Source organism: Cervus canadensis, chromosome 6, assembly GCF_019320065.1.
Source record: "Cervus canadensis isolate Bull #8, Minnesota chromosome 6, ASM1932006v1, whole genome shotgun sequence".
NCBI classification, from domain to species: Eukaryota; Metazoa; Chordata; class Mammalia; order Artiodactyla; family Cervidae; genus Cervus; species Cervus canadensis.
Genome location: NC_057391.1, coordinates 68990214 through 69017957, shown reverse-complemented (window position 1 = coordinate 69017957; position 27744 = coordinate 68990214). Strand labels below are relative to the sequence as shown.

Sequence of the window (27744 nt, the reverse complement as noted above, 5' to 3'; positions counted from 1 at the left end):
CCTAAGAAAATGAAGTCTGTCACTACTTCCATTGTTTCCCCATCTATTTGCCATAAAGTGATGGAACTGGATGCCATGGTCTTTGTTTTTTGAATGTTGAGTTTGAAGCCAGCCTTTTCACTCTCCTCTCTCACTTTCATCAAGAGGCTCTTTAGTTCCTCTTCCCTTTCTACCATAAAGGTGGTGTCATCTGCATGTCTGAGGTTATTGGTATTTCTTCCGGCAATCTCAATTCTAGCTTGTGCTTTATTCAGCCTGGCATTTCACATGATGTACTCTGTACTCTAATTTTGTTACTTTTTATCTGTCTTTCTACATTTTCTGCTCTTAAGATTCTGCTGTATTCAATTGACAAAGATTGATAATCAATGTAATGGAGAAAGTGTTAGTCACTCAGTCATGTCTGATTCTTTGCAAATTCATGGACTAGTTTGCCAGGCTCCTCTATCCATAGAATTCTCCAGGTAAGAATACTGGCGTGGGTAGCCACTCCCTTCTCCAGGGGGATCTTCGCAACCCAGTGACTGAACCCAGGTCTCCTGCACCGCAGGCAGATTTTTTACCATCTGAGCCACCAGGAAAGGCCAAGGGTCCTCTGCAAATACTGTTGGTAGGAATGTAAATTGGCAGGTTGTTTACAGTTCAACTTGGCATAATTACCAAAATTTTATATATACACAGTGTTCAACAAATTCATGGTAGATCAGATAGATCCAGCAGAAACACCAATGTGAGTGAGTCAAGATACACACACAAAAATCAATGCAGCATTGTTTGAAATGGTGAAAAATGAAATGAACCTATGCATTAGAGGTGACAGAGCAGGCCTGAGACTACTGTCCTAAAAAGGCTTGCTTTGCAAGGTTGCCCCTCAGCTGGAGTCTGGGAACCCAGCAGGTAAACAGCCCTCTACACTGATATAAAGCTTTCCCTAAAGATCCACACCTGGGAAAATGAAGCCATCATGGCACTCAGACACTACATAACCCAGAGCCACCCCACACGGAAGCCCAACTGGTTTCAGATAAGCTTTCCTTAATATTTAAGCCATCTGAAGTGGGATTTTACTGCTTTCAGTCTGTCTGAACTGCCACCTGTGTTGGCTTATATAAAACTGACTCTGAAATTATAAGCCAGAGCCCTGTATATGTATCCTAGATGCACCACTAACTCTGTGAATGTGGGCAAGGCATTTATCATCCACAGGTACAGTTTTTTCATTGTACAAGTGAAATGATACCTTTTAAAAGTACTGTTGTGAAAAAATAAGAGGAAAACTCACTGTTTTGGTTATACAATGTTCGTAAAGTTTAATGAGCCGAAGAAGCCTAGCAAATAACCTGGTATATAAGTCGCGAGGTAATGGATCCACATCTCTTCGTGCCCCAATGCTAGAATATTTAAACCCTAGAAGCTCTGTCCAATATACACATCATAGAAACTGTCCCTCAATTATCAGAAAAATCTGAAATCAGCCAAGGGAAACAATTCTGTTTCACAGCTAACATTATAGCACAGACTTTAATAAATGAAATTTTCATCTGGGCTAGCATTAGTTATTTTCCCTCACAGGGCATTTGCAGAATTCCTGAACATTCCACATGGGAAAACAACACGGAGTATAATCAACTTTAAGACAGGCTGAGCCAGCCACATGATACGCAGGTGGTCTGCTACTGGCAGCAATTCAAACAGTATGGCTGAAGCAATCTCCATCTAAATCTCTCAAATGAGAAATTAACAGAGAGGCACATTCACGAAGCTACAGAATTTTTTTGTGAGTACCAACTTTCTATACCACAGACATGTTCTGAAATATATATTACCACTCTTAAAGGTTTTATTAGAAATAGTATTTAAATGTTGTACCCAGTGTATTGACTAGTCATATTATATGCATAAGTGGACACAGATATATCTATACATACATAAACATGCATGTATACATACTGACATGTTAGGCCAACGGGAGCTTTAAAATAAGCACCACAGGATACTTAATTGATTACAGAAGTAAAAACTGACCTTTCTAAGTTATCAATCATATAAGTTACTGACCACCTAAGTCTCAAATATTAAAAAAATAAAGCAAATTAAGGCAAAAACTTTAGTGCACTTTACAACATAATATATACAATAGTTAATATACATCATAAACAAATCTGTTACCAAACTGTAGATATAAAATAACTAACCATTTACATGTGAATAAGTGAGTAGGTCAAAGTCACCCCGTCGTGTCCGACTTTTTGCGACCCCGTGACTATACAGTCCATGGAATTCTCCAGGCCAGAATACTAGAGTGGGCAGCCTTTCCCTTCTCCAGGGGATCTTCCCAACCCAGGGATCAAACCCAGGTCTCCTGCTTTGCAGGTGGCTTCTTTACCAGCTGAGCTACCAGGAAAGTCCAAGGATGCTGGAGTGGGAAGCCTAGCTTTTTGTTCTCTGTTTTCTTCTCCTCTTGGGTGCAGTGAACTCTAAAGACAAAAAATTAAGGTGTCTGTCAGATCTAAAAAAGAATAATACTTAATTGATAACACATATTTAAACTAAATAGGTTGGTATAACAGTAAGAACACCTTCACAACAAAGATACAAGAAATCTTAAACCTGACATATACGTGATTTTTTCCCTTCAAAATGACATTGCAATTGTAGACTTACTAATGTAGATCCCAATCATGCTAAATGCTACTCGATAATAAGCTACTCGGAGGGTGTCTCCTATGGGTATGCCCTCCCTATAGTTACTATGGACCCAGCATGCCAGATCATAACAGTATCCGGGCCAGTGCTAACAGAAAGTGACTAGAGATGTTAACTGCTTTCCAACTGACATCTTAGTCACTTTCTGTCAGCACTGGCCCAAAACACTAGCACCATGCATCTTTTTGGCTACCGTGGCACATGTCATGACCAATACCCAAGTTAAGTCTCCATCTAGAAACAGTCGAGAGCCTAAAGTCACTGATTATTAAAAACAAAGCAAATAACAGAAGATACAAAACATGAAAATTACGGAAGACATAGAAGAAAGAAATATTCTCCATCAATGAAAACTAAAAGAAGATGACAGAAAAAGGAATGAGAAAAGACAAAGCCAAAATTAAGAAGAAAAAGAAAACAGATTCCTGGAAGGCAGCAGCGTCAGGCCAAGAGTATAGAGAGCAAGTGTGAGACCTGGTGGAGACCTCCTTAAAAAGATGACAGTGGTAAAATGCCTAATGTGCTCAAGTGTTTCAAGGGGAAGGTTTATACATTGAGCAATAGTCTGAGGATAAATTAGTGATAAGTACATAAAGAAACAAATTAATAGGGCAAAAAAATTATTAACTCTCTAAGGCCAACAATAAATGCTCAGATTAAGGGAGAATCACAGATTATGTTAGATGGCCCTGCTGCTAATAATGTTTCATAAATGCTGAATACTCACATAACTAAAATAATTACTATAATTGGAGGGTGGGGGATAGGAAGTATCATGTATTTGGGTTGGGAGGTGAAGAATATATACAATTATTATACTGTAACATCTTTGCATGGTGACAGAGGTAACCAGATATACATATATATATGTATCTCTCACGGTGATGGCTTTGTAGTGTACAGAAATATCCATTATGTTGTGCACCTGTTACATTAAGGAGAACTAAATCCTCGCCCTCCTCAGTGTGGAAAGTCAACAGATAATTCATAGAACTGAAATATGAATAAGTGACAATATAAACATGCTATTTAGAAACATGGATGTCAATACCAAAATAATTATGAAAGAGTTAAAAGTGATTGTCTCAGGGAATAAGAAATGGGAGTCAGAGTCAGAAGTCCATGGTTTCTTATAATCAGTATTATAAACTCTGGGAAGACCCAGAGGGATCAGATGGGGAGGGAGGCGGGAGGGGGGATCGGGATGGGAAACACATGTAAATAAAAAATAGAAAAATTGTTAATTAGTAAATTATATGCTTATGTATTTAATAAAAACCAAATTTTTAAAATTCACACACTGATAGATTTTAGAATGACTCGCCAGGTAGCCATAAAAGTGTACATGTGTTTGTTTACTTGCAATAAAAGCCACCAGACAAAACTAGAAAGCAGCTATAGTCTGAAACTATACAGGACTATACAGGATTATAAAGAACTGTGTTATGCTGACACCAGCAAATCACAGAGGCACTCAGACTGCTGAAGGAACAAATACTCTCTTGTCTTTGTCTTCTGTATGGTTCCACAGCACCCTGTCCCTTTACCATAATGTACTGGGTCGTTTTTTTTTCTCCCCACTAAGCCATAAGGTTCTCTGGGGCTTGGACTGATCTGATTCATTAAATCGTAACTTAGGCCCACTATGAGCCACTCACTGTTCTCAGATCTATTCACTGTGATCAAAATAAAACAGTTCTTAAAACTCTTGTACTATGTATCTTTATATTCCCATACCTAGCTAACCACTTTAAACATAACAGGCACTCAATAAATGTTTGCTGAATGAATACAGCACCAAAATGGAAAAATCATTAGGCAGATTCTTGATATGTATTATATTCATTGTCACTGATGGATTACCAAATATCAAGCCTAGCCAGCTAAATGTGATTTATTCTCTATGTTACTGTAATTATTATTAGAGATAGTTATTTAAACTATTGTTTAGTAAATATTATAAATTATGAAAACCACAGCAACACAAAAAGGTACAGGCATTTTAACTCACACTGTGCAATTTACCACTGAGTTACAATCATCATCTCATAGGTAAAAATTTTACATTTACTAGAATTTGAAATGAGAAATGTTTAGCAATAAAACATTTTTTAAAAAGTTATATCCAGTAACTCACTTTGTGAACTTTGCCTTTTGTTAGGGATACATTTCAGAAACCCTCATGATTACAGATATTCACTTACTAATAACGATGTATTCCCTCTCCTTCACTGACCACTGCCGCTCCATATACATTCATTTACTGGATTATCACTTACTTTTAAGTGTCAGGATTAATGGTAAAATTCTCCAGTGTACCAAAGATAAAAACATCACAGGAACACACAGTTGTCACACTCTTCTGGGTTCTAAACCTTGAAGCTCTACCAGGAGTCTGACAAACTTTCATCTGTACCTGTTTCACTAAAACTTTCATTCTCCTCATCCTCCTCTGTAACCACAGGCATACTCAGACTTAAAGATTTATCTTCCTTATGTAGATTCTGCATGTCACCTGGAAAGAGTTAAACAAGTAATTTTATATGAAAACAAAGAATGTTAATCTTTGAGAAAAATTTTACACAAATTATGACAATACTATAATTGCACATATTAGGTGTTTAAACTAAAAGCTAAAATTGTAATGGTGAACAGAAATATGCATTTTAAATACATGTCATTTTTTAAAGTATTCATATATTTATACCTATGTTTTGAAAATAGCCTCTAATTCTTCCATTAAAGAAAACAGAGGAAAAGGGAAGAAACAAAATTAGCCAAACACTGATACAGGATTCAATCCTTATCACACACAGCATGGGTTATATCTGCACACACCATGGAATGATCATGTGTTACTTCAAGTCAATCACACATGTAATTCTAAAGTTAACAGTCTTTTGCTTTTAAGACTGATATGTACTTAATGACAAATATTCTATATGGGTTGCTGAACACCAGAATGCTGTCCAAGAACCATTATTAAATAAAACAACCTGAAAATAAGGCAATTCTCACATACACAAGCACACACACAAAATCTGTTCCTTTTACGATCATTATTCACTAATCTAACAAACAATTGTAAGATCACATTACAGTGAAGGAAAATGTGCACAAACTTCAGAAACACAGTTAAGATTGGAGGTTTTCTATAGCAACCTTCTGTTGCCTGAAGAAATATCCTCATCAAATTATCAAATGCCACTGTCCTAACAGGTCTCATTCAGCATATCATTTTCTGGTCATGGCAACCCCTTGACACAGTCACTCTTTATTTCTTATGCTTCCTGATTCTTCTCCACAACACTTATTCCACCTGTTATCTGTAGTAATTTTTCTCTTTATAGCCTGCCTCTTCCCACTAGAATGTAAACTTCACAAGGACAGACCCTGGTTTGTTTAGGTTGATGTATCCCCAGCACTTAGAAAAGTGCCTGGCATAGAGGAGGGCCTCAATAAACCGTGAATAATCAAATATGGATTCAAGTATTTTATAACACAGTATTTCACAGAGTATATGTGTTACTAAGTACCTGCCAGTACAGAAGGCAACAAATTCAATGAAAATGAGTTTAAGCTTTCTGCTCTGAACACACATGCTGGCATCTTAATGGGATGCAGATTTTATGGAACGAAGAGATTGCTCTAGATGAAGTTAACTGTAGCAAAAAGCTTCCATTTTAAACACAATTCAAACCAAGATTATAATCAGTACAATCTATCCCTAATTACTAATACTCTTCTTAACAATCTTGCGCCATGTCCATCCATATCAACTATTCATGATTTTTTCAAACCCACATTTATAACCTAAGCGAATCTATGCAACAATGTCAAAGGAAGGAGTACTGAGTTTAAAACTGTCAGCTATGCAAGAAAACCTTCATCTAGTCACATGATGATTAATTACATTTTAGATATCATTTCTACATTAAATGAATAAAAAAGAAAGGCAGTGTTCTCCAAAAGCTCTTAAAAACAAAATAAAATGCTTCATCCAGTTATGCAGCTAGGAACCAAGAAGTGAACACACAAAACTTCAGGATGTTTATCTCAGAGTCAACATATTAAATAAAAGCTATAAAAGCTCACGATATGTTCCTCAGGCCTTTACCCAAAACCTAATTATTTTACATAAAACTGAAACGAACGGCCAACCTGCTTCTTAAAACCCACTAGTTAAAGCAGCAGCAAAAGGGCAAAAAAAACCTGCTACATTTGCACAGAGAACTTAAAGACACCTACCACACAAATGTGACAGAAAAACAAGGACAGTCCTGCATCACGAAGCCACAGTATAATGATCAAGATATCTGACAGGATTACTATATTACAAAATCCAGTAAAAAGAATATGCTCATGATGAAAACCCTGAATCATAGAGCAAAAACTAAATTATGTTCAGGATACACTGTTCAAGAAAATAGGGGAGCATAAAATACATGTAAAAATGATAAATGCACATTGTAGAAAACAAGAACCACATACAGAAGCATGTAGTATGCTTTAGAAAGATATCAACCAGAATAATTAACTGTTTAAAAAGTAAATTTTGCCATTTAAATCATTAACCTCAGTTATCCACAAAACTAACTTCCTAGAGGGTGTCAGGTTGATAGTTTTCCTCTGCTCCAAGCTCATCATGTGGGATACAATTATAAGCCACAGATTATTGCTCCATCTCAACACATATGATTACAGGACATGCAGCTAGAATACGACAATTACTTAAGTGCAGGTCTAATCGGAGCTCCAGAGCCACATTTCCAATTACCTGAGAGAGAGCAATAATGGCAGTTAAGGACTCAGGCTTCAATTCAAGCAGACTGCCACTCAAGTCTCAGCTCTAAATATTAGTTAGGTGACCTCGGATGTGGGGAAAAAGTTCAGCAGAAAATGAGTTACACTGCTATATTTAAAATGGATAACCAACAAAAACCTACTGTATAGCACATGGAACTCTGCTCAATTTTATGTGCCAGGCTGGATGGGAGGTGGAGTTTGGGGGAGAATGGATACATGTGTATGTATGGCTGAGTCCCTTCACCGTTCACCTGAAACTACCACAACACTGTTGGTTGGCTATACCCCAATACAAAATGCTTTTGGTGTTAAAAAAAAAATTAATTAAAATTTTTAAAAAATTAAAAAGAAAGAGTGTTACATAAGTAATAGCTGTTATCTTCACCATCATGTACACCATTACTATTAACTGATGTTCTTCCAGAAGGCTGCAAGTTGTGTTCTAGGAATGGTGAACAGGTGTAGCTAAAGCTTAAATAACACAAACATGGGTAAATCCAATCAATATACATGAGCACCTATTTATGTACTAGACACCCTTTACAAGAATTGAGCCTGGAAAGACAGATTGCGGCAAATTCTCCCCCCAAATTAAATTGTCATCCTGTGATCCTTACTCTGTTAAAGTCACCGACATTCCCCCAGTTGCTGAGGCTGTAAGCGTCCCAATCTCACCTCTCTCCACCAGCCTCTGTATGTGGTTACCTGTAGACAGCTACTGGCTCTCCTAATTGTCAGTCTGCCTGTCTAATCCCTACAACCACCCGGCCAGGTCCTCATTACCCCTCAACAGCCTCTTACTTAGAGCTCCTACTTTCAGTATGTTCCCACCTAACTACCATACTGCTCCCAGACTGATCTTCTTCAAAGAAAAGTGGTCATACCACTTGCTTGCTCAGCAGTCTCACAAGACTCCCTTCTGCCTACTAAATGAAGTCCAAATTTCTTGGTTCCACACTTCAGGCCTGGTCACAATCCAATTCTCAATATATCTTTCTATATTAACAGTAACTCTTCAATACAGCCGTCACAATCCACATAAAATGGAACCTTCGTATCCTGTACTTCCAACCACCTTGCCTTTTTGCATGTCCATCTTGTCTTAGTTTAAGCAATTATTTTACATTTGTTTGCTTTTTATTTTTTATTTTTTTGCTTTTTAATCTTTGGATTTTTCCTGATTACTAAACATGGTTATCCTCTAAAAGTCAAACATTATGGAAATTTATGGACTTAGAAATTTCCATGATCCCATCCCTGAGAATTAACCTCTGTTATATGCATCTAGTTTTCTTCAAAGATATATATATAAAACTTCTGTCTGCATTTTTTTTTATTATAGTTCACTTACAATGTAGTTTCTAGTGTACAAAAAAGTAATTTCGTTTATACGTGTGTGTGTGTGTGTGTGTTTGTGTGTGTGTGTGTGTGTAGTGTTGTTGCTCAGTCATGTCCAACTCCTTGCGATCCCATGGACTACACAGCCTACTTGCCTTCTCTGTCCATGGAATTCTCTAGACAAGAATACTGGAGTAGGTAGCCATTCCCTTTTCTAGGGGGTCTTCCTGACCCAGGCATCAAACCCGAGTCTCCTACATTGCAGGCAGATTCTTTACCATCTGAGCCATCAGGGAAGCCTTGATTACTTGATTACGCGTATTACTCTTTTTCAAGTCCTTTTCTATTATAGTTTACTGTAAGATACTGAATATGCTTTCCTGTGCTATACAGTCGGACCTTGTTGTTTATCTATTTTATTTTATAGTAGCTTTGTGTCTACATATGTATTTATTAACAAATGAATCATACTCTTCTTTAAAAAAACATTTTCACTAAGCAATGTATCAATATATTTTGGACATATTTTCATGTCAGTATACAGAAAACTTTCTCCAGCTTTTTAGGAACAGCAAAATATTCTTTATATGGACAAAAATTTTATGTACCCAATTTTTCAATGTTATACATTTGAGCTGTTAACAGTCTTTGCCATTTCAAATAATCCTGCAAAGAATGTCCTCTGTGTTTTTGTCACCTGGACAAATCCCTAGAAATCAAACATACTTTTCTACTTTAATGAACTTTTTGATTAAAGAGGATCTTTTTAGTAAGCACTTGAATCTTTATTAAGGTGAAGAATAACAAATTACCTCTGCTTCAACGTATTTACAATACCTTCTGAGCTACAAAGCTGGGGTTAGCTGGAATAGTTGAGTTATAATTAAAGATCTTAATTCAGATCACATTTTACTGTGTGGGTTCTCATGGGTTAAATCCTCCCTAATACACCTAGGTAAATTCAATAACAAATCTCAGCCATCTTTAAAAGTTAATTTCAGAGTTTATGAAAATGTTTCAGGTAACTACATTACGTAAAAAAAAATATGGCTAGTGAAGGAAGTGATCTTTCACAAATTACATGTGTCAAATGCTTCATATGAAAAGGAATTTTCATTTAATTTCTTCCCTAGCTTGCATCTGGCTCCTTCTTTGCTCTTCAACTGCATAAAAAAACTGTTTTCCTGAAAGGAAAGAATATTATGTTTTGCCACTGATCTATCTATCTCTTCCCACTTTTCTGGGTCTGAAGCTGCTGTCTCTAATAAAACTGCCATCTCACTGTGCTTCCCAGCAGCTAGTGCGGGAGAAATCTTGAATAGCTTATGTACAAAACTGTTCTTAAATTTTATTTTGGTGAGATTTCAGTGAGATCTATTAGGTATGTATCCTAAAGCTTAATTTGCTTAAAATGGACTCTCCTTTGGTGTGGTCTCTTTGGAGGCTGATTGAGAGAAAGAAAAACCAAGAAACTAATTGTTTTGATCTGAAAATTGATGTGTCTTTCTGAAATAAAGAAGCATTCTCTCCACCCGCCCCCAAAAAAAAAATTGTTTTCCTGATGTTTAAGAAAGTAGCTTGAACTCTCTGCTGCACTTAAATGAAATAAGATCAACTATTAATAAAAACTGCCTGTGTAGGCTTCTAAAACTAAGTATCTTTGCTGACACCTTACAAAAAGCAACCAAATCTACCAAAAGTTAATTTTTTAAGTATAATCAACCGAATCCATCTTTACCCCATGTCCTCTGCTTTGATTTGAATTAATACATAATAAAATTCACCATTTTTAAGGTAGTACAGATCTAGGAGTTTAGATAAACGCAGTCATGCAAGCACCACTGCAATCAAACTACAGAACAGATCATCACACCAAAAATTTGCTTCGTGTCCTTCTGCAGTTATCACTTCTCTCCACCCCCAGTTCCAAGGAATCAACAATTGTTTTTATGCCCCTGTAGATTCACCTTTTCCAGAATATCTTATAAATGGAGCCATATTGTATACAGCTTTTCTTGTGTCTCACTTCTTTCACTTAGCACAGTACACTGAGATTTATCTGTGTTATTAGATATATCAATAGTTCTTTTATTCCTGAGTAGTATTCAACCGTATGGTATATCACATTTACATAATGTCCAGCTGAAAACATTTAGGCTGATTGCAATCTTTTGTAATTTGAATGAAACTGCTATAAACTTACATATACAAATTTTTGTGTGAATGTAAGTTTTCATTTCTCTTGGGTAAACATCAAGGAGTGGGACTGCTGTGTTATATGGTCAGTATATGTTTAACTTTATGAGAAACTGCCAGTCTTTCAGAGTGACTATACCATTCTGAATTCCCACAAAAAATGTATGAAAGTTCCAGTTAGCTCTAAAATATTTACTATCTGGCCCTTTACAGAAAGTCTCTTGACTCCCAACAGCTAGAGAATATTTTTAAAAATCAAGAATGGATGCTAGATTTAATCAAATGTTTTCTTGGGTAACTATTAAAATGAATTCACATTTTCCCCTTTAACCTATTTATACAGCAAATCTTATTGATAGATTCCTAACTGCACCATCCCTGCATCATAAAATGAATGTATACAATCAAGCTGTTCTATATCTGAGATTCTTCTGATACATATAACTTAGAATTTTTTCATTAATACTTATGAGACTGGCCTAACAGCTTTCTTCACAATACATGCTAACCCTGTAAAGAAAATTAAAAAAAAAATTATCCTTCGGAAGTATTTCTTAATTATCCTTAACAAATATAGTATCTCCGCCTCTGAATTCTCAAAGCACTTCATGCATTAATTGATGGAACTTATCATATCTGGAGTATATTAAAGGTACTGAACTTAAATTCTCCCTCTACTATCTCAATATAGGAAAAAAACATGCTAAAAGGCTGTTAACATATCTTCATATACTGCTGCAGTGGCTTTCTGTGTGCTGCTTCTATTAGGCACTAAATATTTAGTATGTTTCTTAATACTTTTCTCCCCTTGAGCCTGCTAATAAGATTCCAACTTTATGTATGGTGAATATATTTGTGCAGTGCTTAAATTAAACTACTTGAGTACATATTCATGTTTTTAAAAACCAAACAGCAAAGGTAACTTTATAAACTATTTCAAAAGAAAAGCAGGTACAGCTTAGTTAATACAGCTAATGGAAAATATGGTTTATAGAATGTGCTACTTATCATAACTTATTGTACATGTAAGTTTGATTCACACACAAAAATTACTAATGAAGTATAATATGGATAATTCTAAACTGATTCTATAACCATATCACTTTTGGACAAGTTATTTCATCTGTATGGGCCTAAATTTTATCATCTATGAAATGACCCAATTTTATGACTTCTAGGGTCCCTTTCAGTAGTAAGATTCCAAGAATCTAAGAAAATTTATTTTTAATATTAATCTCACAAGGTTCTTAAACAAGTATCTAATGCTTTTTAATAAAGAAAACATGGTGAGGGAAGATAGTACGTAAGTCCCATTTCCCCTTTTTAAGGTTCTCAAAAGGTACCTCTGTCTCTGGAAGACACTTTCCTTCCTGCTGGTTTCAACGTTTCTTTGTTTCTTCTTTTCCTAGTTGTTTTGGTTTGTACTTGGCTGGATTCAGAATCAGAAAAGTCAACTTTGACCTGACGGTGCCTTCTTGACTTTGATGCCTAAATAGTTGGAAATCTAATTAATTACAATGAATCACAAAATGAATCCAACAATACATCATTTAGGGAATGGCAAAACATTACTGCATGGCAAATAGAAGGGGAAAAAGGGGAAGGAGTGACAGACTCCCTCTTCTTGGGCCCCAAAACCACTGCAGACAGTGCTGCAGGAACGAGATCAGAAGACGACTGCTTCCTGGCAGGGACGTGATGACAGACCTAGCAGTGTGCTGAAAAGCAGAGACATTACTCTGCCAACACAGGTCCACTTAGTCAAGGCCACGGTCTTCCCAGTGGTCATGTATGGTTGTGAGAGCTGGACCATAAAGAAGGCAGAACACCAAAGAATTGATGTCTTTGAACTGTGGTACTGGAGAAGACTCCTGAGAATCCCCTGGACAGCAAGGAGATCAAATCAGTCAATCTTAAGGGAGATCAACTCTGAATATTCACCAGAAGGACTGATGATGAAGCTGAAGCCCCAGTCCTTTGGTCATCTGATGTGAACAGACGACTCATTGGAAAAGTCCCTGATGCTGGGAAATATTGAGGGCAGAAGGAGAAGAGGGCGTCAGAGGATGAGATGGCTGGAGGGCATCATCAATACAATGAACATGAACTTGGGCAAACTCTAGGAGATGGTGAGGGACAGGGAAGCTTGAGGTGCTGCAGTCCATGTGGTTGCAAAGAGTAGGACATGACTGGGCAACTGAACAACAGGTCACTTAGGGAATGACAAAACCGATAGACAAAGATGAGGAAAGATTTACAGAAAGACTTGTCATAGTCAAGTCTTTACCATGACACTTGCTTGCTTAATATTTGTCACAGGTGTATATACCCTTTTATCTTTATAACAGGAAGAGGTCCCTGCAGCTGTCATCATCATCTATTCAAACTGGGTTAAAACTTCCTTATTGGGTTAAATTGTTGTAGATGCATGGTTGGAAGTGGAGGTAAAAAGGACAAGTATATTTTTCCCAGCTAACAACCTATTCTCCTTTTCTTCTAAAAACATTTTACTTTCCTTTGTTAGCACCATGTATTTCAAGGGAAACTACTTTATGCCTGAGTCTCCATATGGTCATGTGGTCCCAATCTAGTCAAAATGAGCTTCACATCCCCAAGGCCACCAGGGTATGGGCGTGTGATCTGCCATCACTGATATAACTCAATTTTTGAAATCTGTTTAACTATTAGAAAGGAAAATTCTCCCTTTCCACTGAACTGAAAGCTGGGAAGGCTGGAGTTGTCACAAATACCACTTGAAGATAGTGAAAGCAATGTAAGAGATGAGAAATAGAGGTAGAGTCCCAGGACTTTTTAGTTGTATCAGTCAATAAATTCCCTTACTTGCTTAAGCAGAGCCCTAACATAGTTTTCAGTCAATGTCATCTATGTGGTACATGTATTATCAACAGTTTAAAAGCTACCTTGCACTATATGTTAATTGTACCTCAGTAATTAAAAAAAATCATAACCATGCAATGACACGTTCTTATAAAAATTTAAGGGGATTATAATTTAATTAATATTTTTTAAAGTATTTCATAATATCTTAAGAAATTAAACAACTAGCCTATATAATATGGAAATAGTTCTGGTTTAAAAGAATTTGGGATAATTAAGTTATTGTCCTGATGCTTTCATTCAAAACTGCAGTAAAGCAAATTGATAACACTTGACTAATCTATAGTCACTTTCACTTTTTTCATTTATTCCCTTTTATTTCAACAACCAGAGAATTATAGTAGTTTCCCACAGAATAAAGACACTTTCAAATCCATGAAAAAAACCCAGGGAAAAAATCCCAGAAAAAAATATGAGATAAAGCATGTAAGTTTACTGGTGCTCCTTCCTGAAACCCCACTAAAATTAGAGGAGAGGAATAAAAATGAATGAACTCACAAAATGGAGATAATAGGAAACAACACAGCTGTAAACAAAACAACATCATTCTGGAGGTGGAAAAGTGATGGCTGACTTAGGATGAAGAAAGGTGAACAAGGAAAGCTGGTCCAAGTGGATCAGGAACTAGGGTCATTAAAAAATGTGCAGCTATGTGAACAATCTACAGAAGGAATAGTATCCCATTTTCTAGCCTCAAAGCTGAACAATTGACCTCTTCCTGTATAAAACAGGTGAGCTCTCTGGAGAGGCTAAGCCAGAGCAGTTGAAGGCTTTTGACCGTAATAGAAAAGCTAAGGAAAGGATGAAGCCTCTTACTGGAAGCAGGGGTGTTGAATGAAGTCTTTGGAAGGAATGAATGGTGATCTTGTCAGTGGATTCTCTGTAGGCACCCGAAACACTGCCAGCTGGGCTTATTTACTACTTTCCTCCCCCAGCTTGCTCTCTGATAAAAATGGCTAGATCTAAGAAAAACATGAGGCTAAAAGGCTGTATCTCTGTATGGTGGTTTAGTCACTAAGTTGTGTCTGACTCGTGTGACCCCATGGATTGTAACCCACCAGGCTCCTCTGTCCATGGGGCTTTCCAGGTAAGAATACTGGAGTGGGTTGCCATTTCCTTCTCCAGGGGATCTTTCTGACCCAGGGATTGAATCCAGGTCTCCTGCACTTGCAGTAAAGTCAGGCACTTTACTGACTGAGCTACCAGGGTATCTCTATATGACCACTCTTAAATATGATTTCAAGATCTTCAAACATTTGCAAAAAGTCACTAACATGAAAGACAGAGAACAGAATAAACAAAAATAAGAACTCTGGAGGAAAAGGAAGACACTTCAAAAAACTGTAATTAACATCCTCAAACAGATAAACATATTGCACCCAGGGGGAAAAAAAATAAGAGATCCAGAGAAAAGAAAAAAAATCTTAGTAATGAAAAAATGTCAGCAGAAATTTTAAAAATCCATTATAATAGTTCAGAAGATAAAGAAAGCTCTCTGCAAATAGATAAAAACAAAGAAGAAGAAAATAAAAGTTCCAGAAAAAGAGCAAAACTGCAGCAAACAATTCGATCAGAGAAGCATTTATAGAAAAATCCCTCAGAACTGAAGGCTATCAGATCAAAAGGACGTCAATCCTAAGAGCCCAGGGCACTGGTGGAAAAAAAGACCTACACCAAGGTACATTATCATGAAAATCCAGAGCTCTGGGGATAAAGATAAAATTCTAAAACCTTTCATAATTAGGAATACTAGAAGCTGGAAGACTATTAGTAAAGAACAATGGCATCAAAATTCCAGGTAAATACCAGGAAAAAAATAACTAGAAGAGAAAAAGGTGAAAAAGAAGAGAAAAGGCTGCCTTTTGAGATCAGAAGTCCAGGGGCAGGAAGTGGTGGAGCAGGACTGCTGAACTGTATAAGCTAAACAGTATTGTTAGATTTTTAAAACTATGCAGAGGTGTTACTCTGATGAAAAAATAAAAATGTGATTAAAAGAGCATCAAGTAAATTTCTAAATTACCTTATTAAATAAATAACTTACCTGAGCAACAACTGAAAAGGCCTTTGATTTTATTTTCGCTAATGATTCTGCCCTTTCACATCTCTGGAAGTAAAAACAACCCGGAATGGGAAAAAGTTAAAACACACAAACATTAAGTAAAATCACGAATAATTAAGTTTGTTTTTTTTTAAATCAGAAATAAGACAGAATCAGATTCAAGACAGAAGGTAGGGTAAAAGAAACTAACATTTATTGGACACATATTAAGTAAAGACACATAGACATGCATCACTTTCTAACAGGGGCCATGATAACAACCCCATGGCTACTGATTGTTTTCATTCAAGATTTAAAAAGGATAAGAATGAAAGGCCTGAGCCCTGGTGACTATGCCTCTCTCTCTTCATCTGCCTAGGCCCAAAGATGGCTCTCTGCCTCATCCACTAAGATGGATGAGAACCTTGAAGGCAGAAAGCCGTAAAGAGTAGCTTAAGCTGCACGCTTGGTGGAAGACTGACAAGCAGGGAGAAAAAGACAGCATTACAACAGTCCTCCCCTGGCCCTGCAAGGACTGAGGGCGCCTTCCGCCACCACCCGTCCCCTCTCTTGCTGAAGACGGTGAACATTCTCAGGCCCAGTCTATACCTCATGTGGTCTTTCACAAGGCTTCCAGTAAAGAACAGACTAGCTCTTCACAGAACCCATCTTACAGAATTTTCTAATGTATGTATTAACATTATAATATTGACCACAGCGTGTTATGGTCAATACACAGAATCATAGCCACACAGAAAATGAAAAGAAGCTAACCAAACCTTTGCCCCAGAAGCAATCATATAATGAATTTTTCTGACCTCTGATTGTTGTGAATTTCTCTCACTCTTTTCTTCTCCACCTTTAACTTTCAGTTTTAAGGGTGGATTCTAAAAGATAAAGTAAGTTATATTTACACATTTACAATTCAAACCAACTAAAAATTAACTGAAAATTATTTTCAGAACAATGGAAATCATTTACTTAATTACTGAAAAACTAAAAGAATATTTCACAAGTATTGAAGCATGGCTCACCACCAGACATTAAGGTCATGGTTAGGTTTCATTAGAATTACAAAATCAATAAAAGTAAATCCTAACTAATGAAAGATAATATGCAGATTTATGTGGTCGTGAGAAAACTGGTTTATTCTCCTTTCCTTCAGGTTTTCAAAGGTCTTAGTCATGATCATTAAAATAAGTTAAGACAGTGCTACAAAAGATGTTTACATAAGTGCCTAGGTCATCTGTGCAACCCAGCTGTAGCACTTAAAGTAGTCAAACATTCTAAAATGTGCTCTCATTAAAATAAATGTCCACAGAGGAAGCAAATTATTTCCTCCTTCCCAGGGCTGTCATCTCATCACTTTCCTTGTTCATCTTTTATAAAAATTGAGTTTTGAGCCATTATCCATTATATAAGTCAAAAAGTAGCAACAAATCTCTCTGATATATAACACATAATGATGAAAGATAACACATAAAAATGCCTTTCTAGCATTTGTGAAGACCTTAACACATTATTAAACACATAGTAAGTAATAAGAAATTACTTTTTTCTTTTATCTTTTTCCTAGAAGTATTTAGTAAAATTAGATGGAGTAGTGGTTTCAAAGGGAAATTTAGCAAGGCTGGCCTTCAGGTTTCCAGAGTTAAGTTTCTCTAGCTGAAAAGACTAACATGGAATATGGGCAACTCTAGCATCAGCATTTGGGTCAGAAAACTAAATGGAAGATTTGCACTGATGAGATCTGTAAACAGTTAAACCAAGGCAGGTAGAGCATTGGTGAAGAGAGAGCATGCGCTCTGCCACAATCGGAGAAGCCACCATGAAGTCTAGCCGTCCGCTGCCATGCAGCAAAGCGGGACCGGTATAGCCAAACCTCTCACCTTTAAGAGAAGTCAGATGTCTGGAACCTTAAGACCAAAAATATTTAAATGTTGGTAATTAGTTCAAGTTTTTAAAACATTAGGAACAGGGCTATGCAAAGGGAAAAAAAAAAAGTTATGTGTAGGATTTGGCTTAAAGACGGCCTGTGTGCAACCTCCAGAGAATGCTAAATTCTAAAGATTGTACTAAATCCATGGTAAAACAAGATTATTTATTTCCCTATAATTATTTATTTCCCTATAATTAACACACTACATAGTGTGTACATATATATTAAATGGATATTATTTAACTATATGTTATATAGTTGCAATTATAATTATATAATAATATATTATTACACATAAAACCCATTTGTAAGGTTAAATAACATCACCTAGCTACTAACTGGTAAAGCTGAAACTAAAGAAGTTAGGCCCTCCAGATCTTCGTTTCACAGGAGGTAGCCACTAAACGAGGCTGCCGCTCAACACCCTCACCCATGTCCAGCCAGTCATGGACGACACAAATGCAAAGGTGATGTATCAGTTACAAACCTTTCTGTCTTTGTGCCACTGCTGATGCTCCAAAACTATGTTCTTGATATTGTCAAAAAAATCATCTTTTATCAAGTTGAGGGATTTTTCCGGATTGGATTTGTCAGCTGAAATTACATGTTTCATTCTCTGATAATGGTCATGAACGTTCATCATTTCCTACAAGTGAAAAGATGAGTCCTTTAATTCAGTTTTCGAGGAGAAATGCACCAACACAAATAAAATAAAATCACCTTCCAAAGTGACAGAGTTGAGAAGGAATAACTTATTACTGTATATTTAAAATAATATAACTATGCAAACCAGTACATTATTAATGAAAAGTCTGCTTTCCAGAAATATGGAATTACGGAATTCAACTCAATAAACTTTAATAAATATACAACATATGGAGAGATGAAGGGGAAAGTCTAATATAGGATTGCGTTCCTGGATGTAACAAAACTTATTTGTAGTATAGCATATCTTTAAATATTACTCCTAATAATTAAGATCACATTTTTATTTCATATTGTCACATAAAGGATATTTACACAATCCTTTATATTCAGCTGGGAATTCCTATCTCATGACTCTCACCCAATCCTCCGGAGATGTGCTGATTTCAGAAATCTCAAAGCTCTTGTGTCTATCTCCATAAGCTTCTTCATTACTTCAGTGATAAGATTCAAGATTAAATGAAATAGTGATTTATGACACCATTTGAGGCATAAGTATTAGTTAGATCTTCCTACTCAAGAAACCTCCAGACAAATGGGCAGGTCTACAGGGTAAACAGGAAGACAGCCTATGGCAGGCAGACAAGAATCACATAAAACCAGCACTGACACTCAGCTCCAAGACCAGCAGAGAACTATCCCTCACCGATTGTTACCACGTCCTCTGAGTCACCCCCAAGTTAGGCTAGTCAATGCATTTCTAGGAGATTTTGATGGACTTGATCAACATCTGTTCAAGGAATTCAAAACTGCTGAGGAGTGCTGAGTGCTTACATATGCAGGATCTTCAATGGGGAACAGTGTCCTGACGTGGGGAGCCCCTAACATTTTACATGGCACACTGTGCTGTATTCCCACTATTTTACATGCACTACAATACAGGACAAGGACAACGAGCTTGGGGCCTGGGACCTGTCACTTGTTAGATTGTGACCTTGAACAAATCCCTCAGTCACAGTCACGTTCCACGTTTGGACAAACACAATGCAGATGTATTAAGTGAGCTTATACAAGTGGAAGTATTCTGTAAATGTAAAACATTATACAAAATCAAAGGATTAAGAAATAAAAGGTAGTGTAGGGCTTTGGAGCTTTACACACTTGGACATTCAAATCCAGTGTCTGTACCTTACACTATACAAATTACTTAACTTCTCTGAGTCTCAGTTTCCTTGCTTTTAAAACTGGGAAAACACTATCTCCTCTGCAGGACTATTATGATAATTAGTGAAATAACATACAAAAAACCTTCAGCATAGTTCCTGACACACAGTGTCAATGCCATTATTATAATTTTATAAATGAAAAAAATAGATTCAAAAGTGAAATGACTTGCTAAAGGGCATATTTAAGTAACCGAGTTGGAATTAATCAGATCCTTTAAAAAATTGTAATTATGTATGGTGATGGATGTTAACTAAACTTACTGTGGTTACTATTTGACAATACATATAAATATTGAATCATTATGTTATATACCTGAAACTAAGACAATATTATATATCAATTATACCTGAATTTTTTAAAAAATCAGCTACTTTGATTCAATTTTCTATTCTCTTGTTTTATTAAACCTCCTTAATCACAAAAGATAACTGAGAGGCAGAATCACAATCAGAATTCAAATATGCTGACATGAAGACTTAAGAGCATTTGCAGGAGGAGAAGGAAAACAGAAAAGTAATCAATTTAGGGATTATCAGTGAAAATGAGGAATAAGCTATGAAGATCCCCTGGAGAAGGAAATGGCAGCCCACTCCAGTACTCTTGCCTGGAAAATCCCATGGACGGAGGAGCCTGGTCAGCTACAGTCCATGGGGTCACAAGGAGTCGGACACGACTGAGCGACGACAAGAACAGGAAAAATACAGCCAACACAAGTACAAAAGGAAAAGGCCTTCAAAGCAGATCTGTGGCAAGCCAAAAATGCTAGATAAAGTCAGGATGGCTTCACACAGACTTCTCCATTCCTAGAAGCTTCCACGAAAAGGCATTTCATAGCCTGGCCCTTCTGACCCTCCTCTCCAATCACAAAAGAATATGGCTTTACGCATCACCCCAGCTCTGTTCTCTAAAACCTCCCATTATCTGCTTGCTCACATATACAATTATTTAACAGAGGAACCTTTAATTAAAGAGCTTCAAATGAATAATAAAAATGTTTAAGAAGGCATATTGAAAAAAATTAAGGTTCTACCACCAAATTAGTCAACAATCAAAACTTACAACCAACTGGGTTCAAATCATCTTTTTTTCATTAAGAGAATACTAATAAGAACAACATCCTGCGGTTCAAAAACCCCCTCTGGCTCTCTTTATAATTCACATCAGTACTCCTTGGCAAATCCTTTCTGGCATCCCCAAATCTTTCATTCTTCATGCTACTCCAAACTTCCTCCCTCTCTTAAAGCTAAGGCTATTGGGTCTGTTTGCTTTCTGCTTCTCTTCTTCACAATTATGAGTCCATTTCCACTTCCTTCCCTCAGGTTTCCAAGGAAGAAGTGCCTTCTTCAGCTCAAAGGAATCCCTCCACCCGGCTCTTGGTCACCAACCCACCACCTCCTCCACAGAAGGGACCTCATAGCTTCTTTTCTACACAAAATCTCCTTCTAATAGCTCCTTACCCCAAACCTAAATATATACTCTAATTTTCTCCAATCTCTAAAACTTTTCAATGATTCCCCTCTCCCCAAAAGATAAAACATAAATTCCCTCTATTATGCAAATAATTTTTTTTCCTATCTTTATTTTTATACATGACCTTCTCCCACTTTCCTGCTCAGCTGCTATAGGGCAAAGATCTTAATTTTTGTCATACTTCACTAGACATCTGCAAATGATACCTTTCCAACCCCAGTCTCAGCTCAGACAAGGTCTTTGCTGTCCAACAGGCACTGCTACAGAATCTTAGTCAATTGCTTCCTAAATTAATGTCTCCGTGCCTCAGTTTCCTCAACTTTTAATCAGGGATAAAACATCTTCTGTAAAAAAAAGAAAAAAATAATAACTAAAATTTGTTTAAAGCACCTGTTTTGCAGGGATGTTGTTGAGGAGTAAAATATTGATAATATACACAAAACATCTTGTATCGCTCCTGCATTACACCATGTTGTCTTTAGATACTTAGTAAATAATTTCCTTCTGTGTAATTCTTAACATTCTAGGTATATGAACACCTTTGTCAATCTGAGGATAGAGTACCTCATCCTCACCAAGTGTCCATACATATGAAAAATTTACATATGATTTAGAGGGGAAAAGGATCCATGGACCTTCTCAAGGCTATCCATGGACCCCTGATTAACAATTCTTGCTCAAAACTGATGTCGGTATACAGAGCAGACCCAGAGTGCTTTGAAAAATCAATCAACCTGACAGTTGAAGCTATGAGAACATGGTAGCATCTGGGACACAGAGAAACAGTTGAGCAAATCAAAGATCTGATCCCCTTTTCACTCCTTATATAGGAAAAGACTGAACAGGGTTGAGGGGAGAAGTAGTAACATTTACTAAGCATCTACTATGTGCCAGAGGCCACACTCAGCACTCTTCAGGAATAATCTGGTCTCAACTCTTACAAGTGGATGAAATAAGGGTTGCAATCATAACATTAAAGAGGAGGAAACTAAGGCTCAAAGAAATGAAAAAACACAAGAAGTCCCCCACCTGCTCACACTCACTCTATACACTTTCTATGTACACAGGAATCTATTCTTTAGAAAACAGGAAGGGATCACTAATTAGAAGGCTGCAGCCCTTTAGTGGGGTTTTGTTTTAACCTCGGGGCAACTTTCCCACTCAGGAAAAACTCTCTTTAACTATTTATCAATGCAAAGGATTTTCCTGAATACTGCACATCTCAAAATACTGAAATACATTAGATTGAAAAGCTGTTTTAAGACTGTAACTCTTATTATTCTTGACTTCAAATTTTTGTTTTATCAAAATAAACTATTTTCAATAGTGGGTTTTTACTCAAGCACTGTAAAAGGGAACTTAGGAAATGAACATATATTGTTTAAAAAAAAATAAAGTCACTAAATTCTTGTTTTATAATAGTGGGTTTTTACTCAAGCATTGTAAAAAGGAACTTAGGAAATGAACATATATTGTTAAAAAAAAAAAAAAGTCACTAAATTCTTGTTTTATAATATATCTAAAGTCAAATACAAATGGTAGTTTCAATATTTGAATCCCAATATCCTTAGTCCAAGTCCAGTCTTTTACATCTATTTCTCACTCTTTCAAAATTTATTCCAGAAATTTTGATATATTTAGGGTAAAGTATTCCTGACACTTGAGAGAAGGTAATAGCATTCTATGATTAGAAAAAATTTCAGTATCCAGTAGATGAAGGTATAAACTCAATATATAGTTAACAACAAAACAGTTTTTAAAAAATTTTAAGAACATAAAAGCAAATTTACCTCTAATACATCAGAAGTGATAAGTTTCATTACACGATCATTTGGGTCCTTAAATTCTTCAGTAATTTCAGTTCGTTGCATTTTTTTCTTCATTCTGTATGACAACTAAATAATAATGTCTTTTAAAATAGATGCTTTAAAAGATATATTTTAAGTACTGTAAGTAAGCCAGCAATAAAAATCATGTATAAGTAAATATGGGCCAAAAAACAAAAAGAAAAACCAGCTCTAAGTATGTATTTACTAAATAAGTAAGTACATACTTACTCTGAAAAATGTATTTTTCAAAGACTGTTAAACAACTTTTGAAATAACCCTTAAGATCCCAGGCCACATGCTTACAAATTCAGAGAAGTTACATGATTTGTCAACTGACAGAACTAGAACCTTTTGATTAAAATGCTCTTTCAATCTAGCATCTGAAAGTGTCACAAGACTGGAGAAATATATATTAGTGGAAGTTTCAACTTTTCACTAACTGGCATTAAAATCTCTCAGTTCTCTTCAGTAGCCCCTCTGATGTCTGAATAAAGGCATAAACAAATGCAGATGCCCATCTAACTTCTTCTTCTAACCATCTACTTAATGGACAATACTCAGAAATATTGCATTATTAGGAGAGACTGAATTTTGCTTTCACAAAAAAGTAATCAGAAAGCATTTTTTTCCTTTTTCCTTTTTTTGGCCATGACACACAGCTTGTAGGACCTTAGTTTCCTGACCAGGGAATGAACCCAGGCCCTCAGCAGTAATAGCCTGGAGTCCTAACCACAGATCACCAGGGAATTGCCCATATTTTTTTTTCCTATTTTAAGAAATCTTTTTTCTTTTCTTTTCTTTTCTTTTTTTGCCATACCACATCGCATGTCGGGATCTTAGTTTCCTGACCAAAACCTGGGATTGAACACAAGCCCCCTGAATTGGAAGCATAGAGTCTTAACCACTGGACCACCAGGGAAGTCCAAGAAGCCTCTTCTCAAGTATTGGGAATGATATAATACTCTTTCCACTTTCTGGAGACTGAGGCACTTTACGGACAATGAAGCAGAATTTCTCATTTTGAAAAACAATCTCCTTCAGATAACACACCAATTTGGGCATTGCTGTAAAGTGAAATGCTCTGTCTAGTCGCAGTCTCCTGAAAATATAAGCTGCATCAAAATGTTGTGCGTTTATCAAATCTTGCTGAAATTTTAAAATTTCATCCCAATCCTTCAGGGCAACTCTAATCTGCAAACAAGAGAAATAAAAAAATTATTAGTAAATGCAAATCTTTTTTCACAAATGTATTATAATTTTGAAACACTGGCATTTCTCTTTAAAATCAGTTGGCTATGAAAATATTGCACCCGTTTCATATTTCTGCTGGAGGAAAACAACTCACAAATGTTACCTTTTGTTTTGGTTGACACAGTTGCGTGTTATATAATCCATATAGCAGATACAAAGCACCAACTCTGATCTGGAAGGTGTATGGAGGTAAAAAATATCGCCAAGCCGAAGTCAAAGCTTCTTTTGTAAACGTGTTCTTTTCTAAATTTCTCATTCTACCACTAGAAAACAAAGAGAACCTATATTATGATTGTGAAAAAAAATAACAGAAGAGGTTTATACTTGTTTAAATAGCAGCTGCTAGAAAGCAGACGGGCATTCCACACCTGATCCTTTCATGATTCAAGGATAAAGACCTAATTTTCTGCTGTGCTTCTTACACTGAGGCCCGAGGTACTCTTGATGCACGTTCCAAAAGCATCAACTTTACTGCTGAATTGGGAGCAAAAGGAGTAGGATTACAACTAACTACTGGTTTAAGAATTTTAAATATGTAATATACTAAAATAACCACGGTAATGTTACAGAATAAAATACAAAGATCAGGTTCATTTTGACAAAGCGGTTGACCTAGAGGGTATTATGCTAAGTGAAATAAGTCAGACAAAGACAAGTTCTGCATAATCTCACTACGTGTGGAATCTAAAAAACAAAGAAACAAAACAGAAACACAGAAACAGAGAGCACGATGATGGATGTCAGAGGGGAAGAGGGTAGATGGACGGGCAAAATAGGTGAAGGGGATTAAAAGATACAAACTTCCAGTTACAAAACAAGTCACTGGATATAATATACAGCATAAGGCATAAAACCAATAAAAGTAATACTTCAATAATTTTGTATGGTGACAGATGGGTTACTGAACTTGTGGTTGATCACTTGGAATGCATTTGACTGTGGAATCACTACACTGCACATCTGAAACTAACATGCTGTAACTCAACTATCAGTCAGTCAGTTCAGTCTCTCAGTCATGTCTGATTCTTTGTGACCTCATGGACTGCAGCATGTCAGGCTTCCCTGTCCATCACCAACTCCCAGAGCTTGCTCAAGCTCATGTCCATCGAGTTGGTGATGCCACCCAACCATCTCATCCTCTGTCATCCCCTTCTCCTCCTGCCTTCAATCTTTCCCAGCATCAGGGTCTTTTCCAATGAGTCAGTTCTTTGCATCAGGTGGCTAAAGTATTGGAGTTTCAGTTTCAGCATCAGCCCTTCCAATGAACATTCAGGACTGATTTCCTTTAGGATGGACTGGTTGGATCTCCTTGCAGTCCAAGGGACTCTCAAGTCTTCTCCATCACCAGAGTTCAAAGGCATCAACTCAACTATACTTCAATTAAAAAATATATGTGCATATTAATATATAATGGTGATTTTTCCCCAGTAGCCTCAGGGGGTCCTAATCTGTTCTTGAGACATTTGGGTGAAAAAGTTGGAGAACCACAGCACAATGTAACCCTCCTCCCCCTCCTCCTCCCAATTCTGCAGGGAAAAAGTTCACCAATGTAAACAGCAGGGTAACAAAGGAGACCCCACTATATACCAAAGCCTGGGCCCTCTAAGTAATGAATATACTACAAGAATGAAAAATACCTATTACAGTACTGGCAACCAAAGCAATTTCTAAAGAAAATCCACCACTCCTTAAATAATCTCTACTTGTCTTCTCATTTTAGTTCCTTCTTCATTAAATTAAAAGATGGGGCAACCATAGCAAAATTTTTCTAAACCACTTTTCCCAAGAAGGATACAGAGAAAAAGATCACGGGTTTCAGAAACAGTAAGACATGCTGGTTTCAGTACCTGCTGTACCACCTACTAGTTGTGTGATCATGAAAAAATTATTTAACCTTTTTAAATCTCAATTTCCTCATCTATAAAACAAGGATAATTACTGATCTCAGAGTTGTTCTATGGATTACATACAGCTATAAATGCATAACATTTAGCACCAGTAAAAAAAAAAAAAAAAACGAGTTCCTCTCCTTTCATTAATTGTACAACAAACGTTTCTCCATTCTCCATCCCCTGCAATGGACAAACTATACAGGTACTTATTTTACATCAACAAGGAGAAAAAAGAGAATGTTCACATTTTATTCAGCAGAACATAAGAGTTATAATCACAAGGACTCATTCATTTTATTATTAATTTAGCATTTTAAGTATTATGCTAATGGAGTATTAGATCCATCCAGTCACTGTCCTCAAAGAGCTAAGTCTAGTGGAAAGAAAATTTAAAATAGTAATAACGAATATTTCTTGAGCACTTAAGAGTGCACTTATTATCACGATCAGTAGAGGACTCTGACCACATTCAGGAAGTGGGGCTCCATAATCCATGCTTCTCACCACTACACTATACTGCCTTCTGAACTACACAGTTAAAATGTGATTAAGTCAAGAGGTAAAATAAGCACAAAGTGCTACAAGAAAAAGAGCATGAACACCTTATTTAGTCCAGAAGGACTAAGGAATGTTTCCCTGAAGAACTGTCACAAGAGCTTAAACCTGAATAAAGAATAAGGTAGCCAGGTAAAGGCAATTGGGGTAAAGGTCCAGACTGAGGAAACCCATGTAGAGAGCCGTGGAGTGGGCTGGTAGATGAAGCTGCAACGCTGGGCAAAGGCCAGTCACGAAGGGTCTTGCCAACCTTGTTAGGGAATCTGAGCTGTACTCAGAGGCAACGGAAACCATTTAAGGGTGGTATGAAAGGCCGTGACATGATCAAATCTGCACTTTACAACTTCAGAGGTTGTATGAAAAATGAATTCAATCATGCGGGGTTTTGTCTTTGCTTGTGTGTTTGTTTTTAAACATGGAGTTGTAAGAAAACAAAACGAGAGGGAGGGCACACGACGGTAATCTAGGTCAGGATGAAGTAGTGGAGGTAGAAGAGTGGAGAAGGGCGGCGAGGTAGAGCTATACATATCTGGGAGGATGCCGCAAAATGGATGGTTGAAACCCAAGCCAACGAAATCGCCCAGGGAAAACGCGGAGCCAAGCACAGATGACGGCCCAGGAGAGACGAAGGCGGTGTTCAGACTGCCACTTTGCTCAGCCCTTCCCAGGTCCCGCAAAGCGAAAGGGATGGAAGAAACTTGTTACGCCGCCCCTGAACAGAGAGAGGCGGGACAAGAAACACCCACCAGAAGATGGTTCCGAACTTCATACTTCTCCAGAGCTCAGTGAAGTCCTCGAAGCGCACGCTGTCCATCTCCTGGAAGCGGCTGAGCAGGGCCTCACAGTCGTCCTTCAAGCCTGCAGGAGCCCCCATGTCTGCAAAGCAAACTCGCCACGCGCAGGGAGGCTACCGGCGGTAGCCGCGGAAACGAGGCTCTGAGCCCCACCCACTAC

At 37.0% G+C, this 27744-nt stretch overlaps 1 protein-coding gene across 1 annotated transcript; it reads right to left on the bottom strand.

The window, feature by feature from the left end:
* Window positions 1-1284: 1284 nt before the first annotated feature.
* Window positions 1285-27744, bottom strand: SNAPC1 (small nuclear RNA activating complex polypeptide 1). Its single transcript, XM_043472244.1, has 10 exons — window positions 27537-27744; window positions 24447-24606; window positions 24143-24283; window positions 23054-23158; window positions 18409-18567; window positions 16801-16869; window positions 15986-16048; window positions 12390-12534; window positions 5123-5221; window positions 1285-2477 (listed from the first exon to the last, which is right to left on the bottom strand). The coding sequence occupies exons 1-10, from the start codon at window positions 27662-27664 to the stop codon at window positions 2431-2433; spliced, it is 1116 nt and encodes a 371-aa protein (XP_043328179.1). The 5' UTR covers window positions 27665-27744; the 3' UTR covers window positions 1285-2430.